Source organism: Tyto alba, unplaced genomic scaffold (genome assembly GCF_018691265.1).
Source record: "Tyto alba isolate M040663 unplaced genomic scaffold, T.alba_DEE_v4.0 Super-Scaffold_5, whole genome shotgun sequence".
NCBI classification, from domain to species: domain Eukaryota; kingdom Metazoa; phylum Chordata; class Aves; order Strigiformes; family Tytonidae; genus Tyto; species Tyto alba.
The window spans coordinates 49,176-73,940 of NW_024881326.1; the positions used below are offsets into that span (position 1 = coordinate 49,176).

At 48.3% G+C, this 24,765-nt stretch overlaps 1 protein-coding gene across 10 annotated transcripts in view; it reads right to left on the bottom strand.

Moving 5' to 3' along the window:
- Nucleotides 1-1,681: 1,681 nt before the first annotated feature.
- The window catches only part of LOC104356889 (histone deacetylase 8), a 63,400-nt gene continuing 40,316 nt past the window's right edge, over nt 1,682-24,765 (bottom strand). For 4 of the 10 annotated variants that reach the window (XM_042807388.1, XM_042807386.1, XM_042807385.1 and 1 more), the window contains 5 exons: nt 23,058-23,230; nt 21,197-21,291; nt 11,125-11,220; nt 7,896-8,001; nt 1,682-3,134 (listed from right to left, as the gene is read on the bottom strand). In XM_042807388.1, coding sequence (XP_042663322.1) covers nt 2,998-3,134; nt 7,896-8,001; nt 11,125-11,220; nt 21,197-21,291; nt 23,058-23,230 — 607 coding nt within the window. In that variant the 3' untranslated portion in view covers nt 1,682-2,997. Of the gene's footprint in view, nt 3,135-7,895; nt 8,002-11,124; nt 11,221-19,617; nt 19,701-21,196; nt 21,292-23,057; nt 23,231-24,765 lie in introns of those variants that run through there. The other 6 variants (XM_042807391.1, XM_042807397.1, XM_042807389.1 and 3 more) reach the window with 4 other exon arrangements.

Genomic DNA, 24,765 nt, shown 5'->3' on the forward strand with positions numbered 1-24,765 from the left:
CGGCGAGCGGACGGGACGGGCTGGGAGGGATGGGATGGGGCGGGACGGTCCTCGGGGGCGGTGCCGACACAGCCTGCCCCTGCGGCGCCCGGTCGGACACCCGTGCCTCGTCGCTTCCAGGCTAAGTCCCTCCGTGTCCTCCCCGTTCAGGCTGGGACCCGCCATGTCACCCCATCCAGGCTGGTACCTCCCACGCTTCCCCATCCAACCTTGGACACCCCCAATCCCTCCATGTTTTCCCACCTGTCTCCCAACCTCTTGGGTGGGAACCCCCATGTCCCCCCGGTCCAGGCTGGGGCACCATTGTAACACGTGTCCGGGGAGGGGGGCAAGAAAGGGGTTCACTCGGTGCCAGGGCTGGTGTCGGTGATGTGGGCTGGTGCCCTCAGCCAGCTAGATGGGGATTTGGGCATGAGGGGGCTGGTTGAGGGGGCACTGGAGGTACCCCCCGAGCCTTTAACTCTCTTGCACTTTTCTTGCTCTGCACCAAGCTGAGCTCCAATTGTCTCCGCATTCAAGGATGTGGACGGAAATGGTGGAGGGGGTGCTTTACCCCATGTCTCAGTTTCCCCAGATATCTGTGGGTGGGCAACTGGCCCGGTTTAGGGTTCCATATCCCTACAGTTCTATCCCCAGGTTCAGCTCTTCCCACACCTCACCTAAACCCTGTTTAGTGCCACAGTGTTTAACACCTAAGGGAGTTTCCTATTTTTTATTTGTTTTCCCAGTTGTGTTCCTGAAGCAGCTCCCACAGCTCCAAAGGCTGTCTGTGCCTGGTGCAGGGACAGAGCACGTGGTGCCCCGAGGTGGGTTGGAGGGGGCAGCCAGCCAGCTTCTCTGCTCTCATACCTCACTTTTCTCCTGGCTGAATGATCCCCAAGGCTGACATCTCCCTTGGGCACTAAGAGCCTTTGCTGTGCTGGTGGCAGCACCGGCCACCTGTCAGTGGTGATGGCACAAGGGTCAGGCCCCACCACTCCTCACTGCATCAGACACTGGGGAAACACGGGGGAAAGCAGGGAGGTAGAAATGGGAGCCACATCCAGCTGAACTCCCTCCATGCTGGATTTCCTGTTGTTTGGATCAGCAGTGAAAAACAAGAAATCAAAACAAAGCCAGGCCAGGCTAGGAGTCCCTTCATCTTGCTATTTATTCCAGCATAATCTAATTAAAGCAACAGGAAATATGCTTTCCCACAGCGACTGGACCTCTTTAAAAAGAAACAGCACAAATAAAATAAGGCCAGGTGGAGGGGACAAGGGCAGCAAAGGCCAGGCTCCACAGCCCAAGACACGGGGAAGGATCTGCCTCTCATATCTGTGTACCTGTACCCTTGCCGAGACGCTGAGTGGCAGCTCTCATGGGTGCTGGCGCATCTGGAGGTTCATCTGCTATCTCCCTGGACAGGAGCTACACCCTGCCCTGCACCTTCCTCAACACCATGGAGAATATCCCCAGGGTCTGGTCCCTCCACACAGGATTTCAGGAGCCCACCCATCACCCAGGGGAGAGGGTGGTGTCTGTGCTGCCTTAGGTGATGGGGCTGGAAGGGACAGTTGAAAATACAACTGCAGCGCTTTGCTTTCCAGTGCTGGCTGGACCTCCACTGAACACAGGAAGCGCTGTGGAAAAGGGCACTGGCAAGGCAGGGTGGGCGCAGGAAGAAAGGAAAGGGCTGGAGGAATATTTCAAATTCTTTATTTTAAAAACAATCCCAGTTAAAAACACAATGGCCATGCCTTTCTGTGGGAAAGAGGCAAAGCCTGTGCCCCAAGCCCCAGCTGGCCCTTGGCACCACTCCCCGGGTGGGCAGCTCAGAGGCCGTGCTCCTGCCAGGAAGACAATGTGGCACTGGGTTCCAGCTGGGGAGGGTTCACAGCCCTGAGCAGCCCCTCTCTTAAAAAATATTTAAAACCAGTTGTGAGAATAAACTCTGTGGTGTTAAACAAGGAAAGAGAAAGGAGCAAAGGAGGCTCTGCCAGCACTGGAAGGCTGGGGCTGGAGGGCCCACACTCCTGCCAGGGGACAGCCATGGTACTCGTGGCGTGCAGCAGCTTTTCTTCTTTAAAGAGAAAAAGAATCAACCAACCAACAGTAATTTCTTCCAAATTTCCCCCACAGCCACAAATTTCACCAGCTGCTCACATAAACACACCATCCTCCCCACGGGAAATGCTCCTGCGGAAATCCAAGCCTTCCTTCTCCATTAAACAACATGCTTCAGATTCCCTGCAAATAAAAGGAGGCAGAAAAGGGTATTTCCACTGATATTTCAGCCTGATGGATCTACCTGGCAAGGGGCAGGGGTGCCACCCCTATGCCTGGTGGACCAGGCAGCGATACAGGAATCCCAGCCTCAGTGCAGACTCCGGTCCCTGCCGGCTCCTCGCTCCTTTCACCAAGGCTGCTGCCTTCCTCTGTGCCAGACTTCAGGAACTACTAAAGGGAGACTGCCACTGCTTCTGCTCTGAGTTTCTCCTGCAGGCTGATCGCTGGTTTGTGATTCATGGGCCAGCGCTGGAGGAGCACACACTCACTTCCTGATACCTTGTCCTTCCTCTGGGCTGGATGTGCTGCCAGGAGTTTGCAGCATAGATCCCTCCCTTCGAGCTTAGGAGCAATGCTGTTCCCCCTTCCCTCCTGGACAGGTCAGGGGGAAGTCCTCTTCCTAGGAATGGACACCCCAGAGCATCCACAGCTATCGCATCTTCCTACTACTTTACTTCTAACACCAACACATCACAACATGGACAGAGTAAAAAGGGCTGCTCAGCCCCATCTTGCTGCCCAGATCCTCCTGGGGATAGGGACAAGACAGACGGGCAAGGGCATCAAACAAGGCTGGCAGGAGCTGACAGGGCTCAGCCAGCTGCCTGCCCTAGGCTCCAACAGCTTTCAGTCTCCTGCCTGGCTAGAGGACTGTCCCAGTTCCTGAGGAAATGCATAGAGATCAGGTGGGGAAGCATCTTCCTTTGCTCTCAGGCAAGCTCCAGCCCTTCACAAAGCTCTGAGAAAAGCAAGGCAGCTCTGGCTCTGCCCTAAGGGCCAATGGAGGGATGCCAGTGCCACAGGAGCCAGCCCCAGGGATGCTACACACAATCCTGTCAAAGGCAGACCAGGGTCTCTCCTTAGGCCTGAAAAAAAAAAAAAAAAAGAAAAAAAAGAGTATCTGGGGCTTTGTGAGACCCTGGGCAAAGCACTTGGCAGCCAGCTCTCAATTCTGGAGCAGCTAAGCATGCTAAAGACAGCCTGCAAGCTGGGTTGGCAGTTCCTGTCCTCTCCCTGACGCTTCCGCACCCACAATTTCTCTTTAGCCATGGTGGTTCACATCCCAAGCAGATGATAAAAACTTTTCCTGCGTGTGAGGTGACCGGATGCTTCGCATTCACACTAGCTGCTCCACACAGCAGCTAGGACTGCGGTTGCAGAAGCAGGAGGGGATGGAAAGCCCAGCAGCTGCCAGCACAGCCAAGCAGGTAGCAAAGCAATGTCGGGAGTCAAAGGTTAAGAGCAGGAGCCATGGCTCTTCTGCTGTCAGTCTGTTCAGCATCCTTTCCCACAACCAGCAGGACTGTTCCCCCAATGCTGGCGTGCAACATTCCCTTGTGTCCTGGGTTTGCATGAGTGATGGGGTTTTTTGGTAGCAGGGGAGGGGGCTATAGGGGTGGCCCCCTGTGAGAAGCTTCTCGAAGCTCCTCCAGCTCCAAGTCAGCTTGCACCAAAACTGAGCCCATCAGCTGCGCCTCTGCGGTAACATATTTAAGAAGGGACGTGGCGACGGGCAGTGGGACTTGTGAGGAGGAGTTGCAGCAGCTGCGTGAACACCAAGGTCAGTGGAGGAGCGGAGGAAGAAAGGAGGGGGGAGGTGTCCCAGAGCAGAGCCTGCCGTGTATGCTGTGGTGAGACATCAGGGGAGACCCCCCCCACACCCATGAAGATTTGTGGTGGAACAGACATTGATTTATGGCCCGTGTTTTTTGCATGGATGATCAAGGTGCTGTGCCCGAAGAAGGAAGGGGTCTTGTGGGAAAAGATAGCCCCTGCTGTTGTAGTTCAGCGCTGGGAGGACTGCAGCACGTGAGGGTGTCCCACACCAGAACAGCTTGGGAAGGGCTGCAGCCCATGGGAGGGACTCCAGTTGGAGGAAGTTGGTGTCCCACGTTGGAGCAGTGTAAGGAAACGCTGCAGCCCATGGCAGGGACTCATGTCAGAGAAGGTTTGCGGAGGACTGTCTCCTGTGAGACGGGGACCGTGACGGAGCAGGGGGAACCAGTTCCAGAAGGTCCCCCCACCGAAGATGGAAGAAGCGGCAGCACTGACTGCACCCTCCATTCCCTGCCACTGGGGGAGGAGGTAGAGATATCGGGAGCAGAGCTGAGCCCGGGGAGAAGGGAGGGGTGGGGGGAAGGTGTTCTCAAGAGGTGGCAATGCTTCTCACTGTCCTACTCTGTTAAGTGTTGTTAGTGTCTGTAATAAATGTATTTTCTCCTAGGTCTGATGTTGAAGAAGGGAGACTGAGGAAGGCATGAACTTCCAAGCTTTCCTGCTCCTGAGACAGTCTGATGAGGCCTGACAGCAGAAGTGAGGAGTTCTAGTTAAGCTGCAATTGACCTGGGAGCCCATAATTCAAGCATCGGTAGGGAACAGGATTTATGACTGTCTCATGCCCCAGGTTGCACTTCGACAGATGACAGTAAAGAGAAGGACTGGCCTTTTGCAACATGACAAAGACAGGAACAAAAATCATCATCCATGGGAGAGAGAAGGAGTGGGGGAGCTGTATGTAACAAAGCACAGCAGTTGTGATCAGGCAGTAGACCAAGCGTTCCCAAAGAAGTGTTTCAACAGACCCACACAAACATCATCTGTCTCTACACAATGGGAGTCCTCCAATCTTGCACCTCCTCCCAGGCAGCGGTTCCTCACACAGGCTTGGGGATAACTGCCTGAATGTGATCCAGGAGAGGCTGGTAGTGCGCCACGTTACGGGCCCACTTCAGTAAGCACGGAGCCTAACCGCTTGCTTTTCATTCATCTCTCTGTAAGACACTAGAAGACATCGCTGTTTTCTGAGTTGCTTCCACCAAGTTGAAGCACCCATGCTCTCTTGGGAGCAAAGGATCGGAACACTGCTCCAGGGCAAAGCACTACCTCAGAGAAAAGACTTGTGCCAGGGCTATTTGTGCATTGCAGCGTTCACTCTCTAACTGACAAGCTGCAACCAAACTTGCATGAAGGAGGAGGATGTGAGTTTACAGCATAAACATGCAGGACTTGGACTTTGATGAAATAAATGGTGATTTAAACAAAAGAGGCAAAGGAAAGTAAAATACTCTGTCAGGCTTGTAACAGGTGATGAGTGTACATGTGGGAAGTGGTAGCTCACCAAGCTGTGGTAACAGGAACTGTCAGCAACTCGGAAGCATGTCTAAGAGTCAATATTGGGCTGAGGATTGGAGAGGCTGGGGAACCAAAAAGCTAGCCATGGTGCAGGGGAAGGGCTAAATTAATATGCAAGCTCTTCTCTCCTGAACTCAGACACTGTGGTACAAAAGGGAATAAAAAACATGCACCAGAAGCAGCTGGAACGTATCCCCCTGAAAGCATCTGTTTCTCATTCAGCCCTATACTGCCTCTAGGTCCTCCTGCATCAGATGTTAACCCCTAGCTCCAGGCAGCCCACGAGAGATTTCTCTCTTATTGACAGGGTAATCCCAGCCATGGTACCTTCCCCAAATCTAGGCTGAGACCTGGGCTCACACTCACAGCTCTTTCTGTCTAGCTGTAACTAGCTGCTTTCCTCTGTAAGGAAGCCTCTGTCTGGGCACATGTGACTGAGGCTGATGACACACACAACCACATCCATCAAGCATTTAATCTCAATCGAATGAACCACAGAATCACAGAACGGTTTGGGTTGGGAGGGACCTTTGAAGACCATCTAGTCCAACTCTCCTCCCACAGGCAAGGACACCTTTCACTAGATGAAGTTGCTCAAAGCCCCTCAGCAACTCCTTGTCTCCTGCACAATGGATTTTCAGAACAGTGGCTGTCCCCAGGACAATGCTCTGATGAGTTGGCAGCAATATCTTTTTGACTTTGTAGAAGCCCCTTTCTCACAAAATGGTTTCAGCCCTACCAAGACAGTGGACCCAGCGATCTTTTCTCAATGTCCAGTGCAGATGTGTGCCCACTGCTTTGTACCAACAGGTACAAACAACACTGCTGCCAACCTGCTCCACCATCTCTCATGATCTCTCCGTGAGATGCTGAAAATTGGTCCCCTGTAAAGATCCAGCTGACTTTAACTGACTTTTTTAATCCTTTGCTCTTTGCTTCCTTTTTCCAAATCAGTGGATGTGAAAGTCTCAGTGGCACATGGACTTGATACATTGCCAACTTGGCCTAAGGAGTCTCAGTTCTTGGTGTAATGCTGTTACAGGTTAGGTACTCCGGCACTTAAAAAGTAATGGAATAGAAACTCCTGTTTTTCTCCTAAAAGGAGCCCGGACATCTTTCTCATTTCAACTTTGGGAACTGCAGCAAATTCTGAGGGTTCATAAAACTGCTGCTGGGTCCAGTTAATCCCAGATGAAGATGTACTGCTTGTAGAGATGGAGCAAACTAAGGTACTTCAGCTTGGAAAAGAGATGGTGGTGGCAGTGTGACACAGGTCTGTGAAATCAGATTGGCATTGGGAAGGTGAATAGGAACTAGTCACTTGCTGTTTCTCATTTACAAGAACAAGATGGCACACAGTGAAATTACCCTACCCCAAGTTTTACACACAAGAAAGTAGCTTTCCATACACGCCAACCATTACACTCATTGCTGTGGACACCCGAAGTCTAAATAAGTATGGAAAAGGAATAGAGGAATTAACGGAGGGCAGGTTCCTTGGTGGATCTCTAATGTGCATCCAGCAACAATGCCTGGTTTGGGAAGCCCCAAAACCAGCAAATCCAAGAAGCTGGGTAAAGATACTAGGAGAAGTATATATAAAACAAACTGCCATGCTTCTCTTAGAAATGCAGATTTACAGACACATTTACTGTACATTTACAAACATACCTACTCAGCCTACCTTCCTGTAGTGAGCTACACACCCTCCTGGCTTTAGCTACACGCCCTTGAGTTCAGTGACCTTTTTATTAAATATCAAGAAGTAAACAAAAGAAGAATGGGTTCTTCAGATATGTGAATAGTAAATAGAAGCCCAGCGAAGACACAGGCCCATTGCTAGCGAGGGCGGGGAAACCAATTACTAAAAATGCTGACAACACAGAGGTTCTCAGTACCTTCTCTATCTCTGTCTTTACCAGTATAGTTGGACCCCAGATCACAAGAACACGTACCTATGACAATGCATGTGTCTACTTACCGGCAGGGATGGGTGGCCTGTGACCTCTTGCAAGGATTCAGCCCACATAAGTCTATGTTAAGTGGCTGACATTGTTGCAAGGACACTGTCTATAATATCTGAAAAATCATGGAGATCAGAGGATATTCCCGATTACTGGAAGAGGGCAACTACCACACTCATCTAGGCTCCCCTTCCCATGAAAGGTTGGACTAGATGGTCTTTGAAGTCCCTTTACAAACTGGGCTGTTCTATGATTCTAATAAGGACGAGGCCCTGTGCTCATCTGCCTAGCCAGAGGAAAGGCAATGGCAACTTTTGCTAACAGGGACCCAACAGCTCTGAGCTGATGATATGCCACTAACGCTAAGAATCCCAAGTGAAGCAGGAGACAGATGACATTGTACACAATGAGCAGTCAAGTGAACGTGTTTTGTATTTCCAGCCAGCAAGAAAGACTCCAAAGAGCTTTCCTGAAGTGCTCTCTAAAAAGACCTGTAAGCCTGACGCAGGAGTGTTGGCTTTGACAACTCACCTTTAATAGAGTTGAGAATTTCCTGAATTCTCTGTGGGTCATTGCGGTCTGGTCTGCAGCTCGGTGTGATCTCCAGCACGTAATCAGGACCGTACTCCGTGAAGAACTGCAGGGAAGAGGAGAGTTAGAAGAGAGGTTTCTGTCTGTCTGAGGCTAGAGGGAGGGTTCCCCATAGGTACTGTTTGTAAAAAGGCAAGAACCAGTCAAATGTCTGTTCCAATGCTTTATTTGGGAAAGCTGTTGACACTCATTTTACACACGGTTACCTGCAAACCTGATTTTTTAATGGACAAAATTCAAGTGCTGCTTATCAGATACGCTTCCTTTCAGCTCCTCGCCCTGCCTTGCAGAGTGCTGCATTGACATAACTGTGAAACACCTAGAAGGAGAAAATTCAGCGTGCTTCAAGGTTACTAATGTGTCTTTCCTGGCTGAATACTCCAATAGTGTGCAGCTGAGCTTGAATGAGAAAATTTGCACCACATGGGCTCTACACCATAACGCAGAATCACAAATTATTGCCAGCTGTTTTATTTCACAAGCACACAGCACTAAGCAAAGCAGCAGACACACCAGAGTTAAAAATTCAGAAGTGAAGTTGCAATCAGTCCTATTGCTACCCCTGGAGGGCTTCACCCCATGGAGAGCTAGTCCAGTCTTAAAGCTATTGTACCAAAGATAGGGAATTCCACAGCATTATAGTCTCCCAAGTGACTAATGACACACAGGGCTGGGGTTTTCTTTAAGGGTGAGATCAGAGATGGCAGATCTGGCAACCCAAGACCTACATCTCTGCCCTAGCAGGGGCAATGAGGGCTTCTCCAAGCAGAGCTCAGCATGTCACTACTGATGAAGGAAATGCAGTGGCTCCTGAATGCTGCAGGTTACAGTCCAGCATGTGAAAGCAAACCTGAAATCATGCTGGGTTTATCAGCCTGTGATTTGCAGTGTTAAGGAGCTGCTACCTGCTCTGTAAATACATCAGCTATCCACACAGAATGGGCAAGGCGGCTGGGCCAGGGCAGGCAACATGCTGCCGGCCCTGCTGCCTGCCAGACTTTTTTGTGGGCCAATACGATATTCCACTGGAAAGGGAATAAAAAGCATATCTTGACAGCTGCACCAGCTCATTTTTGCAGTGCTCGGTCACTGCAGACCCAGCCAGATGATGTAAAAAATGGAAAAAAAAAAAATCTTTCCTTTTCAGCAAGTCAGGGTTTTGATCTGCTTTCAACACTGCGAGAATGAGATCCCATCTGTCCCCCCAAGCCAACTTAGGGCAGCAGAAAGCTGCAGTACATTGTGGCTGCTCTTAGCTCATTAAAAAATTACCATGACTATTCAGGTCAGAGATGGACCCAGGGCCAGCCTGAATGGGACTCCTACCCAGCTGTATCACGTACCATGGGCGCACATGCTTACCTAGTTAGCAGGCTAGCCCTTCTTCTTCTGAGCTTCTCCACAGTGTTTTTCAAGCAGACTATTTGCTCAGTTTTCTTAAGTAATCTCCTTTATAGCTAAACATTTTTCTTTCTTCACCTCTGCCCAGAGATTGCTTTGGAAAGCCCCTGATGAAATACTGACACAAGAGGAGAACACTGACATTCTTCCTGCTTAGAAAGACTGAAAAGGGCTACAGCAGAAGAAGCCAACATGTTTTGGGAAGTGCTCACTGAGAGCTGGTGCCTCTAGTCTGGTTTGAATTTGCTCGTGTAGTGTGAACAGGAGACAGCTACTCCCAGAGCACACAGGCTTTGCTGGCAAAGCCCACTGACTCCACAAACCAAGCAAGCTGGTTTATTTGCGGGAAAAAAGGAAATACACATAAAATCTTGACTGCAAAATTTGTGGAAGAGCACATGGAAAATGCAAACCTCTCTGTAACTGGTCTCGGCTGCACAACCTGCTGGTGACACAGGCAGTGGCAGAGCAGACTATGTACCATGGGTCTAGCACCTCCAATGAGGCACAGTTAATCCTGATGAAGGCACCATTTTGCACTTCCTCACCTCCTGATTTCTGTGGCATCAAGTGAAAGAGAGCACCAATACAGTTTTATGTGTCTGTTTTTCAAATTCTATGTTAAAGGGCAAAAATACCTGATCTTTCTGCACTGATGTGGTTTATGGCAGTTGAGACGCTTTTGGTATTAAATAACTGATAGCACATAGAGGAGCTCCATGCGCTGAGTCACCCAGCATGGGTTTCAGAGCGCAGTCACGTAGAAGAGCCTGGGGCCGGCTGGGTTTTACACTATCCACCAGAAAGCAGGTCAGCAGGGCAACCCTGGTAAATCTTGAACTGGCTTATCTGAGAGCTCTGATGCAGGTGTTCTGAAACAAACAGCCCTAGCTGTTCAACACATTCATACCCCTCCTACCACAGGCAGGAGAAAATATATATCCAGTCACCCCAGGTCACAGACTGAGACACAAGGGCTGAGACATAAACTGGCAGGGCACAGGAGCAGCGGCAGAAGCCCCTGGGCACGTCTGCTGCCTTGCACTGGCAGCAGGATGGTCAGGCAGGTAAGGACAGGACAACCTCTCATTGCCACAAGCTAGAGTTGCTTCTTGTCTCTGAGGAAGAACTAACAAAAGACATTATTTCAACCACTCATCAACTGACAAAAGCAACAAGCAGCACCTGGGAATTGGCTAAGTTTTGACTCGCTGCAGGGACCCAGAGAGGCAAATCCACCAAAACAAACTAATAAGTCAGCTTTTACTTTGATGTGGGAGGCTTAAGCCTTAATATTTCTGAAGGCAGTACAAAAGAGCCATTTGTACAAGCACCTTGTATCCACTCTCTTGCAGCCTGGTATTCAAGAGGTAGTTTTCAGTGCTTCAGAAAAGACTTATTCTGTTTCTTCATCTCTCAGAACAAGGATGTTACAAGCAGGCAAGCTCATGTTTCAGCAACAACAAAATGCCTGTGCTACTCACTCATTCATTTATTTGTAGCAGGTGAAAATATATCTTTTTCATCCCTAAAAAAACCTGCCATTTTCAGAGACAAAAAAAAAAAAACAAAACAGTGTTGAGAACCAAGACCCACAAGAAAAGCTAAAAATCCTCTCCTTAATCAGCAGCTCATCTGGAAACTCACACCTAGTCCTTTTTAAAACTCAGGCATGCCAAAACTTGAAGAATCACAAATGTCCGATGTGCCATTCTAAAGTCCTGAGCGGGCCAAAAGGAGCTGAAATTTAAACCAGAGGGAGGCATACCTTGGACTGCAAGTGTCTTCCCTCCCATAAGTGGGGTGTCCCAGACAAAGGAGCAGTGCCCAGTGTAGTAGCATGACTGCCGAGTGCTTTGGTGGTCTGAAAGAGGGTGGGAGTAATGATTCAGGAGATGGGAATGTGGAATAACTGCAGGGAAAGAAGTGCTGGAGGAAGAAAAGAGTAGGCATAGAGGCCAGGAAAAAGGATGAGAAATAGAGAAAGCAAAAGGCAAAGCAGAGAAATAATAATAATTAAAAAAAAAAAGGCGGCTAAACCAATAATGTTCTTAAAAAGGAAGGATATTTTCTACTGAATGACAGATCTGCCAACAAGTACTAGAGCAAAAAATTAGGCACCTTATAGAAGTCTAAATTCTGTCCCTGATTTTAGTATGAAGAGGTCATTGGTGGACACTGCTGCAAGGGGACCCAATGCACCATCAGCACTGTATGTTCAAAGAAATTCTATGTCAGTGCTTCCAGACATCTTAAGACTAATTAAACACCATTACATTGCTGCTCAGACAAATGCCTTCTGGACCACAGCTGTATTGTTTTCAAACCCTTCTCTAAAAACTCATGAATGAAAAAGAATGACCAAAAGACCTCCGTGATTCTGAATGTTGACTTTCTTTCACAGTAACTTGATTCCAGGACCTGGATCTGTTAAGAACATCCCCAAACCTCTCAATGCTGGAAGAAAAACAAAGTGCTGAATGATCTGTCCCAGGCCACACACTCCCACGAGTTTCCTTCGGGAGGTTAGCAGAGCCCTGGGATTGTGCAGCAGGAAAACAGTGTCTGGACTGCCTTCAAGCTGCTCATAGTCAGGAATTCTGCACTGATCTCAAAAAGCTGACTGCTCTGACAGCTCAGTTTCCAGGTTTCATGTTAATAAGAATGGAATACCTATTTAAAGCAAAGAAAACACAAAATCAGAAAGTACCGACCTTTGTTTCTGTGCACAGGCGCTGATACAAGCTATTAAACCATTAGTGGTTCTTTGCCAGAAGCAGCAGAAAAAAACCCTGTGATTCTGACAAAAACACGTCAGCCATGTGTGCATACAAATACAAATGTACATATATACAGAAAGCATATGCTGTTTCCACTTCAGATTATCTCATAGCTGTGTAAATATTTCATACCCACTAGCCTCCAACCAATTCCCCTCTTTCATGACTTTTCCCCCACCAAATCTGCTTCTACCGGTTTACCTTAAATATGTCAACCCATTCCAACAGCACAGCGCAGGAGGCCTGGAGTATCTTGTGGAAAGATTATAGAGGGTAAAACATACTGGTAAGAAGGACTCTGAAAATATGCAAAAACTGTCAGCTGTAGCTTCTCTAGGAGTTTCTTTTAGCAAGCTCTGCAGAATTAACGCAAGATGAGGACCTCTCATTCTTAATCACAGAGAAACAGGCTGCCTCGACAAAGTGCTAGCCTAGAACTTGCACTAGCAGCAAGGTGAGTTACATTTTACTAGTTCCATCCAAGGGGCAAAAAAAACCTGCTCTAAATGTAATGACTCATGAAATGAGAGAAGGGAACAGAAGAATTCCCAAAGTGAAGGGCCACATATTGAATATATTTTCCCCTGAAAATCTGAGGTCCGTAAAGTTTCAACTAACTTGTCAAGTCAAAAATCCAGGTGCGGACATCACATGGGAAATGGCAAAGCACTGCCAGGCATCTGACTGCTCTCCATCATGCTCTGATGCAAGATGAGCCTGCTAGAAAAGATAGCAAGTGTATTTTAAGTTCAGTAAATGGAAGAGCAAGATGGGCTATGGCTCCCAAGGATGGCGTTCAAGTGTTATTCCAAACTATGCCCACCAAAACACATATTTACCATCAACCATCTTATCGCCTTCTGCTCTGACGACTGTAACTAGCAAAGACTGGTCTTGCAGATACCTTTGTTGTAAAGCAAAGCCACAAAGAAAAGCCAGAGGGCAAAAGTTCCTCAATGACTTTGGATGTCAACTCCCAAGCTGGCTCATACCTTCTACAGGCAGCTCGCAAAGAGCCATTTGCCTTTAACAGACTGAGGTCCTCTCGTAGAAAGCGCAGGAATTCAAGAGCAGCAATTTGCTTCCCAGAACGTTCAGTGGGCCGGTGTGTGCATTCACATCTGTACCCAAGGCAGATAGTAGAGATGCTGCACCAAATTGCACACCCTGCCTGCAACCATCAGTGAACCTGCCCAATGGCTGGGAGCCTTTTCCCTTGTCAAAGGCGGAGAATGGAAGCTTTATCCTAACTTTGTCCAAGCCCTCCACAAGGCAACAGCCCATCTTATGGACACAGGGGAGGACAAAGCTTGCTTTTGTTTATGCAAGGCTTTCTTGGTTCACTCTGGGGCTTTTTAAACAAAGCCAGGTCTTGACATGCCCCTCTCCATGCTTCAGAAGAAGCCAGAGGACACGCAGCCATCTCCACATCTAAGCTGAAATGCAGCCAAGCAGGAGGATGGCCCCAGACACACTGCACAACACACCGATACCCTCGAGGGGTGGCAGAAGAAACCTGCGTGCTGGGCACTATATTGCTTGATGGAATTTGCCTAGTCCACACAGCCACCCACCAAACACCCAGACAAGCAGGCTCATGGCATCTCAGAATTAAGAGCCCCAAACCAAACCTCCGCCATTGTTGCCTGGACATTAAGCATGTGGGGCTACGCTCATATGCAGCTCTTCATTGTGAAGGGGCTGACAAGCTGTGGCACAAGAAGCCAGCTTTTTATGCCCTTAAACAGCATAAAGGTCTCAGGAAGCCAGGGCTGAGAATCTTCGCATTAGCATCTGCACAGGGAGCTGCATCAGCACACTCTCACCGTGCTCCCTTCAGTGATCTCTCTGCAGACCTCAAGCACCAGAATTTCTTGTAGTTGCCTTATTGCAGAGGCATGTACCTCTAATGAGGACCTATGTGCATACATCACTGGACACGCCTATTTCTGCTTATGCCCTGCCTCAAAAGCAGCAGGCTTCCAGGAGAGACTGGTACCTGTATGTACCTCTCAGATTTCATCAGAAAACACACTTATTTCAGTGCTCCAGAGACGCAGGAGTTTCCAAGCCCCAGAAGAACACTCTTTCCTGGGGGAGAAGCACAGCATGATCCAGTACAAGCTACCCCATGCTGGCCTTAAAACAGGGTTTGCACATCCACCCAAGGATGAGAGGCTAGTAGATCTCAAACTCCTGTTCTGGTTCATGTCAAAGCCTGTGCCATCTCTCACCAGAAGACAGAGCAACGTGTTGAACAGCTGAACTACGGGAAGCCCCAATGTGGCAGGGCACACAGGTACTTGGCAGGGACTCTCCTGAAGTTTGTTAACCAACTGGGATTCCCGTGTCAAGGGGAACAGACTTACCAGGTATAGATTAATACACACAAAGGCTGGGACATAACAGAAGCGGAGACAGCAGTTGCTAAGACAAGAACTGAGAAGACACACACTGGCCCTCACATGTTCAGGCTGCCCATGTCCTCTGTAAATGAGCAAGTTTTCCCAGCTGGCCGGTCCTGGTCTCAACCTCTAGCCATCACATCCAACAGAAAGACCAGCCTTTTTATAGCTTCACTGGTATATCGGCCTTGGCTATTTATTAATTTCCCACTGACGAGTAAATAGATCCAGCTGACAATGTGTCCAGCTGACTGTTCTTCCTCCATGAGTGACAAGACCTTGGAGGAACATGGACACAAGGAAGAATTATGGGTTTGAGTAAAGCAGCCACCCACCAGGCTGCAGCCTCAGCCGAAAGCCCAAGAGCAGGATCAGGCAGTTTTGTCTGTGTGGAGTGAAGCCAGATTGGGGACAGCATCCAAATGAAAAGGCAGTATTAGCTGCAGCGAAGACAAGACTACAACTGCTTGGGATCTGCCACTGCTTCTGATCTCATGGAAAACAGGATGAACAATAAGAAGGATGGCAGCTTCAATGCAGATCACTTTCAGCTATCCGACTGCAGCAAGGTTGCTGCCTCCTGCCCACAGCAGTGTCACCATGTTAAAAGGAACTTGAATTTACTTAAGTCCCAAATCTAGACTGAATCAAGAGGGGATTTTGTAGCTGAGCTTCAACAGAGCTTTCCACTCTTGGAAAACAATTTTTCTCCTCTCTAAGCTGCTGTGGTCTTTAGAAACTATGTCAAAGGAGATGCTTATTTCTACTGTAATCTTACTACAGAGCCATTCTGTCAGACACCCTCAGCCGAACATGGGACCAAGCAACCAGAAATTGTTGCATTTTTCTCTGCCTCAGAGACAGAACTGACAGCAACCCCAAACCCAACCTTATCTTCTAAGAGACATTCAGGCACTGACCCAAACCACTGCCAAGTAACCAAGTGCAAATCAGCTGAAGAAATCACTCCCAGGTTTGCTGCACATCTGCACTGCTCCCATTTCATTTCAAAGTATAAAAAAGACTTAAGCTATAAACCCAAAGATGCAGTTTCCAATGAGAATGAAAGTCAGCCAGAAAGACTTTACCAAGGAAGAAAGGATGGGTTGAACCAAATTTTAACACTGCAAGAAGAGCTGCTGGAGTCTCCAGCTGAGAGGTCTAAGCCCTGAGAGTTGGGTAAGAACAGCCTGGTGGTGCTGGGGATACTGGGACAAAATCAAACTGAGTGAATCAACCAGAAAAATCTGAGCATTTCCTGCAACGGAAATCTTTCTGAAAGTGGAAATTTTCCTAAAGAAAGTGGTGGAAGCCCAACTGCCTTCATTATCTCAAACCAGACAAATCCCTGGAGTATAAACAAAAAGGTACATTCCTTTACTGGGTGCCAGTTTACTTTGAAAAGAGAGTTTCGTTATCTAAAAGTAATTAATTTTTTCCATGTCCAGTTTTCATGAGCCAGGCAATTTTCCAATTCATTTATTTTTTCATAATAAGCATCCTGGTAATTGTTACTAGCCCAGTATACCCCCCTCACAGGTATCTTTTAGCAATCCTCTCACATAGAAAAACCCTACCACATTTTCTCCACACAGCAAGGCTTGCATGGTGTAATACACAGGCTAGGGGGAAACAGGCAGGGATAATCTACCGACGACTCCCCAGCTGTTGAAAGGTATCCAGAAGACAGAAAACTCAGATAATGCAGATGGAGACAGCTGCATGTATGTGAATTCTATCCATTACAAGGGTACAGATCTTTGTATCATCTGAAACCTCAGTACTACAAATACTGGACCGTTCACCCTCATTCAGCGAGGTGGATGAACTTGCTCCAGGTAACTCAAGCCAAGGTGGCAGAGCAGGCTCTCAGGTATAATGCCCCTGCCCCATTTATGGTAAGCAGGATTTTAATGAAGAACAGTGTGATTAAAGCCCCTACCTTTAGGGTTACCCCATGCAAGGTGCATATTGGATCACATCATGCAGGTGTCCCCATATTGCTCCAAGCCAGAGGCTCAGCCAATTCAGCCCTGTCAAGCAGTGGATGGAGAGCAAGGAATTACAGAAACCAAAGGGATGGTCCCAAACGTGCCACCTTGGAGACAAAGCTACCCCCTTTCCCATGTGCACTCAGCAAGTCCCGTAAAGCACACTGTACAACCACTCACTAGCCTTGCACTCTTCCTTGTCCAGGGTCTTGCTTCGCTAGGCCAGGTCTGAAGCGCTGAACACCCACAGCTGCCCACAGGACCAGCTTAAACATGTAACTACCATAACAATGCTGAATCCTCTCACAAACCAAGCCTTACATGTTACCAACAGGACAAATACAGACACAGGAGGATACTTCTTAGCCATAATTCACAGAAAACTGGAAGAGCACCCAGAGAAACTGTGTTCGCACCGCTCTTTATACTTGTCCCCCTGTGCCTGCTACCAGCTACTGGGGCAGAAAGGAGACAGACAGATTGACAGCTTCCTGGACAGCACTAATCACCTGACATATCATAGGAGGTACCAGCCTCCAGATTGCACATTCCCGTGATCTTTAAGACCATTGCAACATGCCAAGTGAGCAAAGTCCAGCGTCCAGGCCAAGGGAGAAAGAGAAATACTTGCAGTGGACATAATTATGACATAACTGCTTCTTGCAGCATGAGAGGAAAAAAGTCTCAGATGCATGGTTTGGGAAGCAAGCTCTTGTGAGCTGGGAAGGGGAAATGGCTTTTGCTACAGAGGGCTCAACTCCACTTCCCAATTCTCTTCAGCAATATGGAATAGCTGTTGCCTTTTGGGAATTGATGTCTGCCTGGGCAGGCGCCCAGCTCAACACCAGCTGAGTGGCCAGCAGACACTGGAATGTGCCCCCAGCACACAGGCAAGAAACAACAAAAGGGCTTCACTTACTATCAGGGCTTTGTGACAGCTTCTCCTGCTGCCCCTCCCGCTTCCTAAATGCAAATTGTCCCATTCCCTGCCCCAAGCCCCTAGAATTCCCTCAGAAAGGCCTGGCCTCCTGCTTGCTCACTTCTGGGAGCAGAGGTGGCTGTTGGTGGGGTGGGGAGTGAAGCGGAGGTTGTTCAGCAGGTACAAAGAGCTTTCTGTTTCCTTGACAGGGCTGAGCTGCCACTTCTCCTGCTTCTAACCCTCCTGGGGTCCCCGGGAGAAGGGGCAGGAGCAGTTCAGAAACATGAATGTGTTCAGTTTGCAGTATCTTAGCAAGGACATTGCCTCTTTGATCCCTGGCCACGAAATGCACATAAAAGATCGAATTCAAAAATTAAAGCCTTTAAGAATTGGCCTACAGTGACGCCATCTGTCCTGGGACCTCCTCCTACAGCAGCAGTTCTCTGTATTATCACTAACCCCTGTGCTGGCCACTGGCTGGTGGTTCTTTTAATTTAGCTGCCAACACCTCCCTCCCCAAACACGATCAGCTTAAAAAACGTGCTGCAAGCACCACTCATGGGGCTCTAAGACAGAACGTGCTGCAGGCTCACTGCAGCCTGGATATATGCAGTTGGTATCTTACTCAAACTACTTGATTCCTGCAAGCACGGCTGGACCACACGATCAGAGAGGCAAAATCTCCCCAGGTGGGTGCAAAACAGAGTGTCATTTAACTCCTCCCCAGTAAATAACCTTCAGGAGGGCAGTGGACAGACGGACAGGGCTGAGAGCACACCGCTCTGCCTGATGAGCTGGGGCATGTCAAGCCACCTTGCTCACACTGCACATGAGGATGCTCTGCTCCCTTGGCCTTCCTCATTTTGTAAATCCCACAAAAATCACACCTTACAAAAAGATCTCCCCATCATTTATGAAAAGTGTTTCACACTACTTTACTGATGCTTCATTCCATTTCCTCATCTCATATCGTTGGGCACCAGAGAATGGAGACCAGCACCTCCCCTCCATTACCTCCCTTGAGGAAGTTGTAGACTGCAATGAGGTCACCCCTCAGCCTTCTCCAAGCTGAACAAACCAAGTGACCCCAGCCGCTCCTCCTAAGTCTTACGGATGCCTACAGTCCACTAAGAGGCTCAGTCTCTTGCTCTGGGTTTTTTTTCCCTACCTGCCTTCCTTCCTCCATTCCTGCTCAATGTCTGTTAATGTTACATTCCCTGGTTTGTGAGCATTTTGGGGGGGTCTAAACAAGGCTAACGAGACTTTTTTAAACACCTCATTTCGCACATCCAAGATAGAGCATCACTGCACATAAGCACCATGGATCAGCAAAGCTGTTCAAAGCAAACGTGTTCCATCTCGTTTGGATGACAGACATTCAGATGCCTACTTGGCACCGCACACTGCATTGTCCCATTTTCAGGGTTACGCTACGTTGTGTAGTAACATTAGAGCAAACATGGACCAATATACCTCGTGGCTGTTTGGGGCGGACTGCTAACCTAACCCTTCAGTGGGCAAAGTTTGGACATCTCTGTTTCAATGCAAATGGCCTTGCCACATCCAATATGAAAGCACGAGAGGGACCCTTACTGCCAGGCAAGTAACTACTATGCTCAGCGTTATGAAATAATCCAGTTTAAGAGGAGGGAGGAGGCAGGTAACTGCACCAGTTGTATTAAAGAAAACAAAGATGATCTTCAATGCTCTTGTCAAGACAGTTTCAGGAATTGTTGCTCTTGGTTGTGACTCAGCTAAAAACACAGGCCAGTGCTGATGGGAGGAAGCAAGAAAACATTTAAAAATGATAAAGGAAATCCTCTGAAGAACTGTAAGCATCAGCCTGTGGCTCTGGCTTTCAGGGTACCTGTTGATATAAACCGCTTAATGCATTTCTGAACAGAATTATAAATGTAAATTAAAAATAGCATCTGGTGCCATTAGTGAGGCTTGAAATGAAGCTCTCAATCTCCTGCCAGAGAATGTGAGCCAGCACCCCTCTAAGAGAGGAAAAAACTTCACACCCGACCAGGGGGACACACCTTCCTGACTGTGAAGAAACCCACAGTGGCCACTTGCAGGGAAAAACACAAGCGTGGAAGCTGAGTCATGCCTTGGTTCAATGCAAGCCCTACACAGCTGCAGGGCATTGCATGCACATGGGGAACACACTACAGCTCAAAATCTCACCTTCAGCTGCAAGGCAGTCCCAACCACCAGCAGGCTTTGTAGCAGACAATGGGATAAACCTGTTGACAGGGAACACTCCTCTCAGTGCCTTTTAATTAGCTGTTCATCAATGCCTCAAAGCCAGGGAGCATACATCCATTCGTTCTACTAAGGAGCAGAGCTGTAACAAGGGGTTGATATGCCAACCTAAGGGCCATGCCTCAGGGTACTTTATCACACAACCTCACTGCTTCCACCTGGTAATGGAGGGGCCTTGTTCCTGGGAACCTGAACCCCGCCGCAGTTTGCTTACCCACTTCTTCCAGGTCCCAAAAGATATGCAGATTCCCTGAAGGCAGGCTGCTGATCCCTGCTTACCAACATGAATATCACTGCCTTTTAGCTGGTATCTGATCCAGAACTGTTCAATTCACGTACCAAGGCTATTTCTTATTACCAAGGTCATTTTATCACCAAGACTACTTTATTACCTTTGATGAAGCACATGGCCACAGGCTTTCAAATAATCAGACAACCACTCATATGCCAGTGCCTCCACACATTCTTTGTGGACCTGATATATATTCTAGCAGAGCACTGGATTTCTGACTCATTCCCGATTCAGCTCCAGCAAACTCCATTCACCCAAGACCTTTCTGGCTATGTTGAACCACCACCCCAGCCACTTCACCCAGCATTCAATAACCACTGCAGCTATGCTCCTGATCCTCACCAGCTGCTTTGCTGGCTAATGTCACTACCCCAGAGATGATTCCTACTAAACCCTCTCCATGGTGCAGGAGACAAGATGCGTTTGCTCATGGCAGGCACTCGGTTTTATAAGCCTGCCATAAAAATTCTCCAAGTGGGAACAGCAGCACCTGGTGACTGCTTCATCCAAGGCAGCCGATGTTTCCCCTCCCTCCAGCTCATTCCTCTGCACCACAGCTCCAACAGACAGGCTAGGTGGATCTCTGGGAACTTTTCTGTAGGGTCAATAACACCGATCTGCGGTTTGAGACCTAATATGAACCTATAGTTATTTCCACTCAAATTCAGTTTAGATTGTGTCCCTCCAACCAGCTGTCCAACCCCACACAAGACGTTAGAAGCACCAGCACTGGAACTGAGACAGCTCATATGTGATCATGAACAGCACCCGCCCCATGGCCTGTTACAGGACTGCTCATCAGGAAAGCTTCAAAGTTGCACCTGGTACTTTCTGTAAGTTTATCAAAGCAGGGATAAAATTTAAAGCCTTGAGAAAGGCCTGGCTCTTTCCTGGCAAAAGTACATGCATGTCCTAAAGAGCGATTTGAGCAGACAGGTGAATCCCCCTCCCCATCCTCTCTGTAATTATCTGAAACTGGAGTTTATTGGTGCCTGAGGTCCCTTGCAAAAAGATGCAGACAGCCTCAGGTTTGGGGAACAAGCACCCACTATGCTGCTAGGACAATGTGTTATTGTTACAGGAGTGTCTCAACAAAACAGTATTGAGCAGCAAGGATGCCGTATGGATTAGGTAGAATGACTCAGCTCTCATGCAAGGAGAAGAGAGGGTTTGTCAAAGCTTTACCTCGTGATCGGGGATCTCTGAGGACAGCGTTCTCCCAAGGATGACCCCAGTCAAGTATGTCCAGCAGCGAGCTGTATTGGCAAGGTTGTAGCCTCCTGTCTCCAGCAAGAATTGTGATTTTGGAGGGAGAACAGTGGGGAAAGGGAAGGGAGAGATTTTAGTGGAAGGAACAAATCATGGAGGCAACATCCACAGTTTACATTAATTTAGTTTATTTCATCCACTCAAAGCGTGCCCACAAACTGCATTTTGCACCTGCTGGCTACACAGGGCCAGGTCCAAATGACACTGTATGCAAGGGCAGACCTCCCAAACTGAACCCCAGTTACATCCAGCATGCCACAGGCCAGGATCATCTAGCCACCAGCTCAGGCCCAGCGCAAGCCCTGGCCCCATGTGTTGGGCTCTCTCCAGGCCACAAGGAGGAGTGCTCTAAAGTAACAGAGAGAGAAGTGCAAGGGCAGCAGTCAAGATGGGGGATTCCTGCTTTTTAATGCTGGCCTTCAAACCTTAAAACATAATACACATGCCCAGCCATTCACTGATAAGCTCTTCAGCACTGTCATGTTTGAGAGGACAAACATGAAGCTCATTAGTATAACTTGCAACTGCTTTACAAGTAAATGAGGTTTCAGGTCAGTAAGGTAATGGTCACATCCATGATAATGGTATGTGAGCCCTCAAGGAGAAACCTTAGCTGAAAGCAATCCTGCAAGAGATGCAGAAGGTTTTTTTTCCAGCAAAGATGACTAAAATAGTAAAAGAAAAACACTTTGAAAAGTGAGGGAAACCATATTTTTCAACATTCCCTTCTCTTTGAGTTGTTGTTTTGTGGGTTTGGGTTTTGTGGTTTTGGTTTTTTGGGTTTTGTTTTTTTTTTTTTTTTTTTTTTGTTGTTGTGGTGGTGGTGGTTTTGTTTGTTTGTTTTTTGATTCTTTTGCAAGTATTGACTCTTTCTCCAATTTCCACTTCAAATGCTTCCACAAGCTGCAGTGGTGGGACACTCCTTTGGTATTTTCACAAGTGACAAATAGTCGCCCCTCATTTTTTGACAAAAGTTTTGGGGTTTCTTTTGCTTGAAAGTTGCCATCCCCAGCATACCCACAGACATGCCACAGCAGGATTGAGCACTCATAACGTTTCCAAACCAAAGTGCATTAGGCACATTAAATTTTAGACTTAACATGCTATACCTGATTTCCCCCATCTCAAAAAGGGCAACAGCTAGAGCTGATACGACTCCAGGCACAGAGTTGGTGGGCTCTCCCCAGCACACAGTGGCATTTGTTGTTCTGAAATGCTCTGTTGCATAAGCCTGTCCTGTGCTCTCCCCCCTGGACAAGCAGCTGGTTATGCAGAATGGCAGAGCTAAGTCAACCTTAGCTTTCGCTGGATATCAAAGCCCTGCTGTATTGTGCAGGTAGCCAGTCCTGTTCCCAAGCCTCTGCTTGAATACAAACAAAATCATTCATTGACAGATGCCTGATGTAGGGTCTGGGACAACAGCACTCACTTTTAAAGAGAAGCGCTGAAGGGCTGATCAGGAGAGATAGGATTCAGAGGTGCTATTGAGAAGCCAGGGTCAGTTCACCAGGGTTAACAGACTCTGCTCTTCTCCGGAGGAGCCAAGCAGCCTTTAACTCAAGATCTTGGGGTCAGGACTGAGACTTGCACTTGTCAGTATCAAGGATTGCAGGTCCGTGTGAAAACAGTACTCCACCACATAATGCCCTCCTGATGCTGCCCAGCAGTCATCCTGCTAAACCCCAGTCTGTGCTGAGCCCAAGGGCACACACTCAAGGACAGGTTGCAGGAGGACAAAGCCATTTCCTCGTGGACAGCAGGATGCACATGCACTCACCTCCTCCCAGGATGAGAGTTGCTAGCTGCCACTGCAGGACATACTTCAGGCACTTGCCCACTCCCTCGGGCGTCATGTTGAAAGAGCACATGGGATCTCCGGCGATGGTGTCTGCCCCCAGCTGCAGCACAACTGCATCTGGGTTGAACGCGGCATACACCTCCTTCAGCACCCTGTGGAGAGGAGGAGTGGTGGAGGTTACCACAAACGCAGCTCAGAGGGATGCTGGTGGCACAGCTCTGGTCACTCTGATCCACTGATGACTCTAAAGGTTTCTGCATTCTCTGCTCCCACCCCCCTCATACCAGTTACGCTTCCTCTGCTCTCAGTTAGCCTTCTGCCTTTGCTACTCTCCTGCAGGAAGTTTAGCTCTCAAAGCACTCACCACAATGCTGATGAAGGCAGAAGAGAACACAGGGGAGGTTGATCTAGTCCTGATCAGTTTAGTGGTAGCATCAATCCACACATTTAAATTGGCTGCCCTGAGCGAAAGGGCTGCAAGCCAAATCCAGGGGCTTTTTCCCCTGCAAAAGTCATGGTGAAGAGCAGGGTCTGGCAAAGCAACAATCCTAAACTCTCAGATGCCTCTCACCAGGACAGGACAAACAGAGGAAAGCTCTGTCTAGGTTCTCACTCTCCTCTCTCCCATATGACTCTTGAAGCAGAAATATGCATTTCCCCCAGCTCTAGCAGATGCTGGGGTGCAGCAGGGCCAGTGTCCTGGAGATATTTTGTCAGAACTATTCTCTCTTGCAGAAAGAAACTTGTCATGTCAGACATTTGGCTTTGCTCCAGGAGATTTTTAGTATTACGGTCACCAGAAAGGGAATAATCCTGTTCCTAGTACTGTGCTCCAAAGCCCAAAATACAAGGCAAATAATGGAGAAAAACATATTCCTTTCACAACAGTGTTTTTATTTTGCTGAAGTAGAAACAGATGTGATCCCTGGAATAAATGCGTTTGCCTTGGTTAAGAGAACCTAAGCATTGCCAGTTCTTATTTGATATGTAATTAGAAACCAGTGGTGCCAAATGGGAAAGCTGCTTCAACATGACAAAAAGCTTTCATTTACTACCACTCACTCCAAGAAACTTAGCCAGTCATTGCGCCCAGACAAGGAATCCCACTGAGCTTGGTGTGGTCTGTCAAGGCAGATGCCTGCAGGGCTGAGGCCCTCAGCTCTAAAAGCACGATAAATTCACTACTGAAATACAGGCACTGCTGGGAAAAAGCTCAACTGGTGATGAGAGAAACTCTAGAGAAAAAACTCAAGCCCCCTCCAACCCCACACCAAATATGTGAGCCTAGCGGAAAACAGGATTACCATTCAGTATGCATATTCTCCCTGGGTATGGCAGCACAGCCTGAACATGCCGAGAGCCTGGCACCAGCACCCCAAGTACCTGCCAGGGTCAGGCAGCTGACAGCTATTCACACCACTCATGTTTTGACAGCTACCACGCCATGTTGTCCACACAGTCTCACCAAGCTAAGCAAACTGACACATACAGTGAAAATCACAGCACCAAGGAAAGAGCGGTCAAAGAGGCCTAAGCTTCCTTCTTGAAGTGGACCCAAAGTCAGCCTCTCTTCTGCAGATGTCAAGGATGGAATCGATGAGAGGCTTCCACCTCTGCCCAAGGCCCATGCTGTATTTACTATGCTTCCCTGGAGCAAGAAGGACTGAACCGGCTGTCTTCAAACACC